This window comes from Branchiostoma floridae, chromosome 4 (assembly GCF_000003815.2).
Source record: "Branchiostoma floridae strain S238N-H82 chromosome 4, Bfl_VNyyK, whole genome shotgun sequence".
NCBI lineage: Eukaryota > Metazoa > Chordata > Leptocardii > Amphioxiformes > Branchiostomatidae > Branchiostoma > Branchiostoma floridae.
This window is the reverse complement of record NC_049982.1, coordinates 21,601,380-21,615,773: the sequence shown is the minus strand read 5'-3', so window position 1 is coordinate 21,615,773 and position 14,394 is coordinate 21,601,380. Positions and strand designations below refer to the sequence as shown.

Here is a 14,394-nt window from a genome sequence, read left to right as displayed (position 1 = left end):
ATATTATATAGTGTCGGACATGGTGTTTATATCAATGATGTCGAGAGTTTTATTTTACTAGATCCAATCAGACCATTCAAACAACACCATACAGCAACAGACCAAATATACCACAGAGAGGCATTTATTGAAATTCCCACTTATATACAATGTCTTACAAAAAGGTTTTCTTCTTAATGACAACAGCACAAAACTTTACATCGATAACTTACAACGGCCTAACTGACAATTGTGGACTGGCTAATTGGAAACTGGAATAGTAGTGTCAAAACATCTAAACACGGCAGTGCTACATAGCAACGACTGGATCATGAAGACCACGTGAATTTTCCAAAGCCCCTAGTAGACTCCACCGCTCCCCGCTATCGTCTATGTCCTTGACAAAGACAGTGGTCTTTTGAACAGTCTATATTACATCATCACTATTTGTTAACGATCCCATCTTAAATCTATTACGTAAACTCATTAAAAATCGTACCGAACACTCATTAGGTCAGATTTTGAGTATCAAAAACGTTACTCTTGTACATTGAACACTTGATTAGTAAGTATGATCTCGTGCATGGTGCAAATATGCTAGGAAAGACTCGTTTGACAAGATATAGAGCCCGTGAAAACACAACAAATACAAGTTTCGTCTTAGAAGTTATAGGCCCCTTCAAACCTCGAATATCTGTTAAGAAAAGTCTTGCATCTTGGCAAGTCTTAAATCTTTGTTAGAACTACGTTAGTATCAATTTTACCACAGCCTAGTGACAATGAAACGTATTATCAATATATACATATATGTACAAATGACCTAACTTAGGCCAAACACCGCCTTTCAACTACGAAGTAGGATCATGATATTCAATACCTACATCATGGTGTACGTACGAGTACATACTTCACATCACTTAGTATCAAAACATGAAGCATATCAATAACATGTACAGACGGATAGACATGGTCAATCCACTACTTAGAAAACAATAACACACAATGGTAACCCTATACCTATAGCTCCAACATAGCTCACAACCTTAGAACCAATTATTCCAGCAAAACATATCGGTATGTACATTCACGTATAGACGAAACAAGTGCCCAACCTCTCAACATCGGACAATTAGCACCAATGCACTGATGATTCCAAAGAAAGAGACTTTTAAAAAAAATCATACAAAAGGAAATTAAATTACATTACATTACATTGCAGAAGGCACATCCTCTGCTACTTGCTGTAAATCTCTAACAGGCATGGCTGGGATTTAATGTCAGTCTTACATTCGGGCCGCAGCCCTGTCTGGCAGCCTGTCCCAACACTACGGACTTCAGCCAACTTGCTGACGAGACGGGGGAACATCGCCGGTTCGCCAGGGTAGGCAACCTTACAGTAAGCCTGGAGAAGGTCGATGTAGAGCTGCTGCGCGCTCTCCAGGGTCGCACGGTCATTGACGTTGTCCCGATCTAGAAAACAAAAGCGTGGAACTTTGTTACAAATCTATCCAACACAGAATGCAACCGGGCTAACACTGTATGGCAAAGTAAACTAATATTAAGAATGGCAAACCACAAACAAGCTAAGATCATTTTTTTTTCTATTTGCTTTTGGACAGACGAGGACAATGTGGCAGTTTTTTGTAACTTATATTAACAGTGCCACACACACAGTACAGACAGAAGGAAAGTCGTGTAAAGTGCCTTTCCCAAGGGCACAACGTCGGGGGCACGGTGGGAATCGAACTCAGGACCCATAGATTCCGAGCCGAACGCTCTACCAGTTACGCCACGCCCGACGCCACGATAAGATCATTACACAACCGTTAGTACAATGTATAAGAAAAATCGTTCATGACATCACGTTTTGTCAGTCAGTAGCACAACGTATAAGAGTAGGTACTAGGCAGGCCAGTAGTTTTTGCCAAACAGCTAGCAGATTATCATTGACTTAGCAGAGCACTTTTAACTGTTTCTTGAAGCCTCCTACAGCTTAAACGTACATATGTGATGTTTAATTTTGTAAAAAAAAACTTCTCTGGTACTCAACGGATCGTAATGATCCCAGAGGGGGGGGGGGGGGCTCCACGCCTCGTTGAAAATCGAGGAGGTTTATTCCCAATATCTTGAGATTTTGTAGTAAATCTTACGATCTTTCCAGACAATCTTGAGATTTTTCATGAGGATCGTCAGGAATGATTATTTGAATTATGTAACAACTGGTTGACTCACCTGGTGTCAGGACGATGACACAGCAGAGAATGTTGATTGTCATCGTGTCCACATCCAGCTCCTTCATCCCCTTGTACCAATCCATCAGCATGTTGGTGACTTCCTTAGTGTACCCTGGAAGAAAGAAACAAAGATGTTGTCAATGGCTGATAGGTGTAATCACTACTTCAGCTTATCGATGAGACTATAACGAAGTTGTATCTTTATTGGAAATGCAAATATACGCTTTTCCATTTCAGGATGTTTCAAATGTTACCATAGAATTACATACATATCGTGTCAGGTGGGTAATATACTGTAAATGGACTTGCTTTTGCGGTGGTTTTATTTTGCGGTGGTTTTAGTTTTAAGGTGGCGATTGAAACAATACTGCAGTCCAGGAGAATTACAAAACACATATCAGTGGTGTTATGCTTTCAATTTCGAAGTCATCGCGATAATAAAACTACCGTGAACATTTATGACTTTACAGTAGCAAAGTAATAGCACTTTAGAAGTATAACGGTACTTACATAACAGTGCAATTTGGCGACACTTGTCGAACGCGAAATCGTCAGTGCATGTAGTGCCTTTCATGATACCATATTCGAAAATAGATCCCTGTGATACAGGAAAGAATGTCCGTTATTACATTTGTGTAATCCAGGAGCACCTTAAAATGGAACATGCCTTCTTACGCTAACTTACTTATTACACAAACTTTAGCATTCATTTGATGCAGGTCTTTATGATTCTTACATGATTGAATGAATGCTTGATTAAATGCTATTTGACATATCTTTTCACCTGGATGTCTAACCTTCGATGACGGATTAGATGAATGATAACTGAAACTAATATCACCCAATCACTGATACACTCATCTGATACATTCGTACAGTCGTAGAAGTGACCTTACCTTGATGACACCTATCTGATCCGCCATGGACAGGTCGTTGAAGCCCCGTAACGACTTGCAGTACGACACGTACCTCCTGACGGACATGTCTCCTTCATGCAAGGTTCTCCGCCGTTTTTCATCCGGAGTCCCTTCCTTCATCGATTCCTGAGTCGGAATAAAGATGCCCATTCCATTAACCACACTCTTTGTTTGTAAATGGTAAAAAAATTATCTCCATACAAAACTGACAGGAACATCTATCAACGTAGTCGTGAAGGTTAATTTTTGCAATGTAAATCATGATCACATCATTATAGGCATAGTTTATGACTTGATATCTAGTCGCTTACCTCATAACACAGTTTGTTATACTTGGCCTCTGCGGCAGCGTTTGCCTTCCAGTATTCAAAAATTTCCGATATCATCAACTGGTGGTTTGGTGCAAGCTCTTCTATTATGCCAGGCCTTACAAACATCTTTTTCGTTCCACATACTTCTGGGGTGCTTTTCTGGCGTACAAGATCATCGGAGGCGCCATCTTTGGTGTCGTTCTTTTCTGGAGTCTGTGACATAGCTGGTGCTTCTGTTTTGCCAGGAAAGCTGTTAACGCTGGGATCTGAATGAGATAACCCCAGTGATTGATCGTTGGCATATACAGTGGGTATATCTTTTGTTGAGACGACATTTTCTGAGCTGTTTGGCTGTGCTTGGAGAACTGGGAACGCCTCTGTGTGTGTAGACGTGTCCTCTACCTGCAATGGGGCCACGATGGCAATCTGGCTTGTTGCTGGATGGCCAGTTGGAGCGCTGTTCGTGGCACTTGGGTCTATAGTCGGAAAGAGCTCTGAGTCATTGTCCAGGAGCGACAGGAAGGACAGCACGTCTTCACTGCCCATAGAGTCGGAGCGAGCAAACATCGGATTCGTCGAACCGACGTCGAACGATGCCATCAACTCTTCAAATAGCTGTTGGGAGCTGCTGTCGTCTGCGGCCTCGGACGTGAAGGGCTGCACGTTACCGCTCTCAGGCAACTGAAGACCGTTGTCGACGGTGGTGGGTATTTCTGACACTGTTGGGAACGGGAAGTGTTCCTCCGTGCTTTGGTTGGACGCCACACTCTGACTGGACAGTGGAGATGTCCCGGCAGATCCGCCCTTTGATCCGGCCGCTGATGACTTTGATGCTTGACGCTGGCGCCACATCACCTTCGACCTGCACTGGGCCTGGGTCAGCAGACCTACAAAATAGCAACCAGACACTTATGTATCGTCGAAAACTACTTTTGAAACTGATGGTTGTCCTGGTGACAGATGAAGGTAAATGTCTTAATTTCATTCACTGACTTTTAGAAATATATGAGATTGTATAGAAAACAATTTCTACTGATATTAGTCTATTCGTGCAAATGGTATTTAAAGATCGTTCAAGGGTAAAGAAATTAGTCCTTCTGTCATGTACATAGACCAACCTACATACAGATACAGCCACGTTAACATACATCTTGGACACCTGCTAACAAAGAAAAAGGAACTTCGTGCTTCCTTTGAGTGTGCAACAAGGTGTTGTTTCTGAATTTTTTTTCAAAGTAGTAATAGTAGAGGTGAAGGGGTCTTACAGTCGGGCCTCATCCCAGCGGCCTTACAGGACCTGAGGCGACAGTCAGGACACCTCCGTCTGGAGTGCAGGTCCATGCTGCATGTGTTCCCCCATCTGCAGGCTTTGACATAGCCTCGATTCACACTTCTCCTGAAGAAACCTGAAGGAAAAAACAAAACATTGTCAGCCAGACCCTTTCATGCATCTTTTCTTTTGCATTCAACGAATCGTAACATGGGGAAAGTTGGTCGTTTATATTCGCTTCTAGTTGTATAATTTGGCAACTAGAACATTAATGTCCAAAGCAGCCAGGTGTATCAATGTAGACAAACATAAATAAGTACCATTTACGCTATAGATCTAATACTTCTCGATACGTTTAATGTTCAACTTCTAATCCCACAACGAAAAATATGTTTGTTTGTAAGTTTGAACAGAGAACGTTATCAAAAGTAAACGCATAATCAACATCCACAAAACTAATGTACAAATCCATTGGATACTGGTTTTCAATTACCTTTGCACCCTTCGCAGCTGTAGACACCATAGTGAAAACCGGATGCCTTGTCCCCGCACACCACGCAGTTGGTTCGGCCCACTTCCGGTGGACGAGGTAAATTCTTCTCATCGTTCGACCCATCCTCATCCTCGAAGATTGAATCTACTGTCACTTTGTCATTCATAATAGTGAAGGGAACCTGCATGGAAATATAGAATCATAGAATTGTTTGGTTTAGATTACACTATAATGGAATATGCCACTGAGTATATAGGAGGCATGCACATTCATTTGACTATCTGCCCCCAACAAATAAAGAAATTAACAATTCATGTCTAGAACACTGTGTAATTATAAGTAATAAATTTGTAATTGGCCATGTCCCATGTTGGTACATACTGCTTTTAGAAATGAATACTCAACAGGCATTACTGCAATATATTCGCATGTAATGCATACATTAGTTACAGACATCTCTGAACTGTGTCTTTCAACACAGCATTTTAATCGCCATGTTCCTGATAGTATAAATATATTCATGTCACCAACAAATTTGTAGGAAGGTTACCAGAAAAACCCATGTATGCTGATTCCGTAATTAACATGGCCGGGTCGTAAAAGACACAAACTAATTCATGATAAGGTGTACTCTTCAGTCCCACAGGTTACGGAAGTTGTCGTCGTCCTTTATTAAAGGATTAAGGATTAGATAACGACTGACAGTTTAGGGTCAGTAGTTGCCTGTGGGCTTCATCCAAAGGACATACTTCTGACAAACTGCGGACGGCATTGTCATATGTGTATGAAATATATTTGTTTTGTTAGGGTAAGCAGCTTGATGAGACAAGCACAATCTCTTTGTATCAAAATATGTTGATTTCCAACTCTCAGATCCTTCACATCCAAACTATCTTTGACCTCTTCTTTGTGCAAATAAGACAGTATTAGTATTAGTACTGTTCGTGGTCCTGCCAAATATATGGTATCATGGCAGAAACACGGTAAAGAAATGTACCGTGAAAAAGCCTAAGCCTAAAAGTTGAACATCGATATCTATTATAGGAATGATGTATGTAAATATGAACACTCTTATCATCAAGTAGATTACCATTACTCAATACAAATATTTAGGACAAAGACAAACAGACTGTTAGGTGTGGCACGAAAACCTGACAATGCGACACCTTATATGCCCATGTAGTGGTGGCTGCCACTATAAACTCGTTTGAAATGACTCAGATAGCTCATAGCTGTTCTCCTTATTTAGTCATTGCAGGCAAAACGCTGTGTTTACCCAAGGACCTGTTTGACAGGCGGGAAACCTTGTATCTTTGGTAGGATCGGCGCACACCTAGCCGGGATCAGTGTACTGTGTCGTCCTGACCGGAAATCATAAATCTTCGACACACCTGTCGCTTTCTAACGGTCGAGCGGATACAGGCTGGATCATTTCAACAGTTGGGCTTTAGATTTCTTGGAGCAGAACATGAGAGGCCACACTATATATCTTTTACAAACAACATCAATACCACTAATGAAAATACGTTACTGCTCATAGTCGCCAAGATTGGACTAAATCATTTGTGATCATTCAATATGATCATATGGTGTGCCTTTGTCTATCGAGAAAGTATCTCATTATTGTAGTTAACAGTCTGACACGGCACTGTGTGTGAGGGACGTCATTTTCCCGGCGTGTGACCAACACTCTCCGTTTTTGTCGCCGATATGAAATTCACACAAGGTTACAAACTGGGATGCTAAGGAGATTTGATTACTGTCAGAGGGGGGGGGGGTGAATTAGTCGCTCCTATGTTTTGTCTCCTGATACGGGTTCATAATGGTCACGGTGATTTTTTAACGAATCGTCTTTGCTCCACTACGTCGTTACTGACCATATCTATAACTGTTGCTGTGTATGTCACAAATTGTGGGCTGTATATTATATTTATGTAAACGACGTGGTTTTCACGGTGATCTTGGGTGACTTTTTACACGACACCTTCGGCGCCATCTTGTTTACGCCGCCATTTTGGCTAGCTATAAAGCCATACAGCCTACAGGTGGCATGCTTAGGAGTGACCAAATTAGATATCTCTGTCAGCGCTGGTCCATCTCTCAGAAACACACACAAGATGTTATTTACCTATATATTCTTGTCTCATAACAACTCTCACTTTATATTTGGGTTGGAGGTTCTACAAACAATACATGATATAGATTCACCTTTCTAAGTTGTTTACTTCACAGGTGAAAACGACCGGCAGGTTAGGTTACTTGCCACTGATTCACCGATGCAGTGCATTGGTATAACCAGTACAGACGGTTCTATTATTTCGTTATGTTTCTTTTACAGTATCAAAACTTTTTTATTCAAATCTGGAGACAAAAATTGCAACCCAGAGGCTGTCTATTATGTACTATATGTGAACGCCATAATAGGCACACACAACTACAGTTCGAAGCTTGGGAAGCTTTCGAGACGCACTCTGTCTCTTTATCAACCCAGAATGGGTAGCGTTATGTCGAATTGATGTTGGGATTTAGCTGCCAAAAAGTTTCTCTTACAATATCAGAGTGCATGTGCTCCTTTGAACAACAACTATATAGTCAACATTTGCCCGGTGGTCCGCCATCTTGGTAAATCTCTTGTACGTTCAGTTTCAAGCACAACCACTCGGTCGGAAGCTAAATATCTTAGCGTTATCTTTTTCCATATCTGACTTCATAATCGTTTGTAGCTTTGCTAGTTTACAGATCAAACTGCAATTGATTACATTCTCTTCCTATGTACTCAGTCGGAAGAACTCTTAGCGTTATCTTTTTCCTATAAGCGACTTCATAATCGTTTGTGGCTTTGCTAATTTACAGATAAAAGCTGCAATTTATGACAATCTCTTCCTATGTACAAAGTACTTACTGATTTAAACGTATAAATTCAATCTCTTGAACATAACGAGGGCTCTTTTTTAGTAGCGAAACCCATTTTAGAAAGGTTAGGGCGCGTTGTATGTAGAACTGACTATAAGTTGCACATGAGAAAATTGACGGATCCGTCAGCTCAAGAACGTGAACAAAAACGATATGGAGATGAACAGACATTCTACCCTTGCCCTTCTTCTAGATCATCCCTGGTAACTTTCCCAGTAATAAGTATTTTGAACACTCTACAACCGCACAAACTGCAAGCAATAACCGTAAGCTGGTTTGAGCTGCTTTATAGTTATAACGTTTATTAAGGAGATGTGATCTTCCAGTACGTGTGATGACATTTGCTCAGAAATAAGAACTTTCAAATCTGCGAGAGACACCTTATCCAGCCGTAAAACAGTATGATTTACTTTGTATATGATTGAACCTTCGATTTAGTTGTACAAAAACTGCCATGTACCATATCGAATGTTGAGTAATGTCTAAATTTGTTAACTTCCGCCAGCCCTCTTTGTCCAGTTTGGGTTGCTGGAAAATAACAGAAATCGGTGAACTATAGGCCTATGGTGAATGACGTCGACTCATTGGTACTCTTTGGTACTCTTTTGGCCTATGATACTCTTGGCAAATTACTTCAAATCAGTTGGACATATTCGTCAAATCTTCAATAATCAAAGGAGTGTGGTGGAGGTTATACGTGAATTGAGCTGGGAATATTTTGTATCTGCTGAAAGCAACACATATAAATATCGATACAAGCATTGTGAAGTATCACTGCACATGCATGTGCTCCATATTGTATTTGCAAGTAATGCTAAAAAATGTGCACGGCATATGACACATTGAACGTTTAAGTATTTATATTAAACCGAGCCAAATTATGTACAGTTATACTTGTTTAGCAGGGCTTTACCATAGGTTTACAAATTACGTTTAAAAAAATACTCACATATCGGATCCCATACTCCCCCCTCACTAACCTGGTGAGAGGTGAGTATGATATGGGAGCCCCGATAAACTAACCAGGCTGATACTCAAGCTAAATCTCTGGAACATCCGTCACAAAAATCATCACCACCAACAATCGTTCTAAATGAGGCCTATGGTAGTAAAACAAATTTCTACTGTATTTCACAAATCACGTGTACACTAGAGGAATTTTGCATGAAATATAAAAGAATACAGTGTAAATGTTGACTTTGGATGAAAATTTCCTTTCAGAGTCAGATGTCAACTAATCAATTGTAAGAGCCGATGACTGACGGTTTTTTTTCACGAGGATGAAAAAAAGGAATTTGATAAAGAAAAAAAAAGCATCAAACGTTATAATTATACAGAAAGGTGACCTATATTGTGGTCACGTCGTCAAGATCGTATCATAGGAACAATATATAGACTCATTTATTTGTGGAACATTACACCGAGAACAGGATGTATTGACGTCATGGAAAAAAGACAGTTTGGCAGAGCTTTGATTGCGAAACTTCGAACAGTTTCTAAGTGTAACTACCTGCAACGCAGATTCTAATTTCTACGCTTTACCGTGCTCTTGGGCATGATTTATCTGTTGGAAATATGACCACTGTAACGTAAGCGCTCCATTAGTCGATTAAATTTTCTACCCACTTACAGTCTTTCCAGTTGTTTGTTGTTACTGTCAGTTCACGCAAGAAAAAAACAGCATTTCTTTCTCTTTCTTCAATATAAACCTTAGCTTGTAAACTGAATATGGTGAACGCCGAAGGTCGTAAGTTTTTTTTTTTTTTCACGCGCGGTGTAAAAGCACGAAATTCAATCAAGGAGGATGACAAAGAAGAATGGCTTGCGAACGTGAGAAAATGTGGCCGCGGCCATTTTTTTTTCAGTTTTAGGTCATTGACCCGCCTCAAAGACCTTCTTGTGGCATCTTCCGACTTTATTGTGGGAGGTTCTCCACAAATATCACCGGTGAAAATATTTCTTTCTTTTTTTATTCACCGGTACACCACATACATAGCGATGAACCGTACTGGCTCACCCCTAATGTACGTGGAGCTGTGCCAGGGGGTCCGTCTAGACGGCCGGGCAGCCACTGTACACCAGACGGTTTGTGTTGCAGTGCTGGAACACAATGTGAACAGTGACATGTGTATAAATCATTAAACCACAAACACATCCAACACAATACCAGCAGTTGATGTTTCGTAGCGTTGGAAAATATAACAGGGTTGAAAAAGGAAAACGTTCGCTGTTGGCAATGAATAAGTAAACAGTCTCGTCCCAACGTTCGCAGTCGACGCAGAGACCCAACGCCACATTGCGTTCTATTTCTTGTCCGACAGCACGATATAGGACAGGACGAACATTCAACGATACCATACTCTGTAAAGGTATTATTTTGACCCATTCCCCACCCTTGTACATGCCCAGTACACGCGGTAACCGAGGCGATCGGGGACGGGTCGATGCATCCAGTGGCGGGCGTCCTCGCCTGTAGCCTTCCGGGATGGGAGTTGTGCAACCGCTTGGGGTTGCGTTTGGCTTGCTTGACCAAGAAGTGAAAGTCGGTAGGCGATACGCACATGTTATAGGTTTCAATACACTTTGTATATTTGCCACTTGCTTGCTCTTCTTATTGCCATGGTTACCATGAACTGTGTAAATACTCTCACTACGATGCAGGGTATGCAAGCAATGCCGGGAGCCATACATCTATAGACTATACGTACATACAAATCGCACCTGGGCGGTAACAACAGTAACAGGTACGAGATACTAGTGCATACCTAGACATATGGCACAACGACGGCAATCGCAAGGACTCAAAAGCAACACCACAGTTCTCCACTCCTATATTTTCATATTTGCAATGCTTTCAGCGGCCCCTCCCCCTCCTAGGTATAACAATAACAAAGCTAGCAGATGATCATGCGGGCACATGGCGGCTATACTATAGGCTTACCTACCAAAAAACGTGATACGATGGCTTGGTACAACTAGACCCAGCAGGTGCTCTGCAATGTCAAAGGTAGATCGAGGGATGACCAGTCCAACCTACTTGCGCACGTGGACTACCCTTGGTTCCAGTAAACCACCCCTTAAGGGACAGTTGGAGCAGATCTTTGTCCGTCGCTAACTGAACAGTGAGTCACCCCAAACACCTGAGAAGCGATGCCTAAAGTACACTTGCAACGGCTCCCGCCACGCCAAGTCGCGTCCTGATTGGTCCAGGGCCTATTTACGTCACTAAACACCTCGGCTAAATAAAGAGCTGAGTCATATCCACGGGTTCAGCAGCAGGTCATAAGTATTGTATTCGTGCCCCTCCCCTCTTTTTGACGGGATCCCCTTGATAGCCTCTACAAGGCTCCTCTTGGGGTTGAATGATACAAGAAATTAACAAAATTTACGGTCAGTTATTAAAGAAAATACTCCATGAACAGCTCCTTTGACAAATGATAAATACTCGCGGTTTATATACAGTGTATCTTCATGTCGTTTTGGCAAGCTTAATGCATGGCTTGACACGTATACATTCACACTTGCCGAAGGAGCCTTTATTACTTAGGGAAGAGACTAGCAATCTTTATTGACGTCACTTCCGGGGATATCCTTTAACCATGGTTACCTGAATCGTGAACGACCTGCTGGTTGAAAATAGCACATGACTACCTGACTCATATTTTCCATCGCTGCACAAAGTACAAGAACAATAGCTAGTGGTTAATGTAAGCACCAGCGCCCAAAATCAACGTCAGCGTATTTTTCTTATCATTAGAACCCTTACAAATACGACAGGAAGGCATGTTGCGCAAGATGTCGGTGATAGAATTTATCTACAGCGTTTTGAATGATTGAGTGAATACGGAAAGAGGATAAACTGAAAGCGTGCAAACGAATGAGATTTGATGTTTGCTTCGACACAACAGTTGTACAGTACACGTGCACTCCGGTATGCATCTAACAATAGTTATGGTTCATACCGACAAAAATCAACGAAGCAAAATCTAACACAAAATATACACTCAGGCATATTAAACTTTATACTATATAGAAACAACAATGGGAAAAACACGTGGATTATGAATGAAGTGAATAATGTGAATGTCGCACACAAAACAAGCAGCCTGACACACGGGTATGATTACTAAGAAAACACATGCGGCTGGGAAAACTTCCCTTTGTTGATCTTTGTTCGCTTCGTCTCACACAACGTTCTTTTAGATCGACCAGAGAACCCTTTGAAACCTCTTTAAATTTTGTGATATATCATGACCTACTTATGAATGACATCACCAAAGCAACCCCGAGTAAACCCTTGTTCTCCATTGAGTTGAGGTGTTTTTCCCGAGGGAGAATGCCACTATTTGTGGTCACGCATAGCAGCCATTGATGGTATTAAGTGGGGCATAGGCCGTGTTGCTGGAGGTGTGTGCTTTGTGACGTCACGCCCACCTGTGTACATGTGCTCGACTTACTGGGTTCACGTGAAGCAAGCATGATGAAGATCCTCAGTCAAAAAGTCTATCGCTAAAGAAGAAAAATCCATTGACTTTGCAGCGAATCTAACTGGCTACTACTTGTTTAGCTTTAGTGACAACTCTCAAAATCTTCGGAAGCCAAAAAACAACAACTGAAAACACATCAAAACAAAGGAAAGCTATCGGTATCCAACTGTCCATACAAACACAGAAATAAATGTAAATAGAAAGACTGAGTAGTCTGAGTTTGAGACTGTCTAACTAGTCTGAGAAAGAAGCAAAAATTCTAGTAACAGTATTATACCATATAGTGACTACTGTAACGTTACTGCTCGGGCTTAGTGAGGTAAACAATCTCTAGAGCCGACTGTACTTATCCATTCACTGTGAGTCCGGTTTTTGACAGACCAAGGACAACTTTTTGTTCAGAACAAAATATCGGGTTTACGGCGAGACAATAACCCCATGAGACCTTGAATTCAACTTAGAAAAACAAGAGAGACTGCCGTTTTAGCCACCACCAAGTTAACAATGTTGGCTTCGGTAATATATTTTTAAATCGCTCCAGTTGCAGACAAGTGTGTAAACTGCAAACCCCCAAATCGGCCTCCTCGATACTGCAGCGGTTGCAAAATGCTCGACCCCAAGTCTTTACGTGCGAGTTTTCAAGCAACACAAATAAGCATTCCTAATTCACAGAACTGTAAATTGACGTTTGAAAACTCGTAAAGCGGTAACCATAGTGAAACTGCTCGGCAAACTCACGTGAGAATGACTGTGAGACAACCAGAGGGGCGAGTAAGAACAGAAAGAAACAACACCCCGACTCCCGGGATTCGAACCCCCGCCGAACCCGGGCAGCCGGATCACAAATCGAACGTGCAAACCGTTCGGCCAAAAGGCTTAAGCCGTTAGGCGTCTTCGGTTTAGCAGTCCTTGAACACCACTGTTACACTACTCCCCCTTTTCTTTTCAAGATTCGTCCTCGAATCTCCGAGATCGACATCCCTGTGTGGCACATACAAGCCTGTTACTCACAGGGCCGGCGTGGGAACCAGTGAAACAACCAGAGGGGCGAGTAAGAACAGAAAGAAACAACACCCCGACTCCCGGGATTCGAACCCCCGCCGAACCCGGGCAGCCGGATCACAAATCGAACGTGCAAACCGTTCGGCCAAAAGGCTTAAGCCGTTAGGCGTCTTCGGTTTAGCAGTCCTTGAACACCACTGTTACAACTGCTTTGGTAAGTCTCAAACTGTAGGTTGTTGACCCGCAGAGCGATGTCTAGTCAGTTCCGGTCTCTGTGGTTGGGCAATCACCTACGTCACTTGTCTAAACAAAAGGGCTGGTCAAAGGTCCCCCGGAAGTGTATTTCGCAATAGAGTCGTCTAGTGTTTAGAAATGGGATGTGTGCATGTACACAAGCGGTTCAACTACATAGCATTGTAGCCACGTACATTCATGTGTAATGTTTTCCCAAGATAGCTATGACAAGTAAGCAATCCAGGTCCCACCTTTGAAGCAAGCTGAGAGTTTTGGAATTCGTTTTTTTTTGTTTTGTTGTAGCTGTAACGTTACAGTAACTTACACTTACAGATAAATAACGTCAAAATTGTTTTTGACATAATGTTACTAGGGGTTTCAATAAATACGTAAGATTTTTTACTGTAAAAGCGGCTCTAGGACGGTATTTTAATTAATCTCCTGTCAGACCTGTTCAGATAATCCTGGGATTTAAAGATGTCTGTTTTTTTTGCCATCAAACACATCGTAACTTTACTTTCTAATGGAGTATACTGTTTTCGGAATTGGGTTGC

General features: G+C 41.7%; 1 protein-coding gene across 2 annotated transcripts; it reads right to left on the bottom strand.

Annotated features, from left to right (window-relative positions):
* Positions 1-108: 108 nt before the first annotated feature.
* Positions 109-13,929, bottom strand: LOC118413379 (oxysterols receptor LXR-beta-like). 2 transcript variants are annotated; one of them, XM_035816741.1, is made up of 9 exons: positions 13,813-13,929; positions 13,343-13,352; positions 5,205-5,385; positions 4,707-4,847; positions 3,442-4,328; positions 3,110-3,256; positions 2,724-2,811; positions 2,212-2,325; positions 109-1,449 (listed from the first exon to the last, which is right to left on the bottom strand). In XM_035816741.1, exons 3-9 carry the CDS (start codon positions 5,368-5,370, stop codon positions 1,214-1,216), a joined length of 1,779 nt encoding a protein of 592 aa, XP_035672634.1. In that variant the 5' UTR covers positions 5,371-5,385; positions 13,343-13,352; positions 13,813-13,929; the 3' UTR covers positions 109-1,213. The 2 variants fall into 2 exon arrangements, with proteins under 2 accessions (XP_035672634.1, XP_035672633.1); XM_035816740.1 differs by lacking the exons at positions 13,343-13,352; positions 13,813-13,929 and adding an exon at positions 11,063-11,281.
* Between the last annotated feature and the right edge of the window lie 465 nt (positions 13,930-14,394).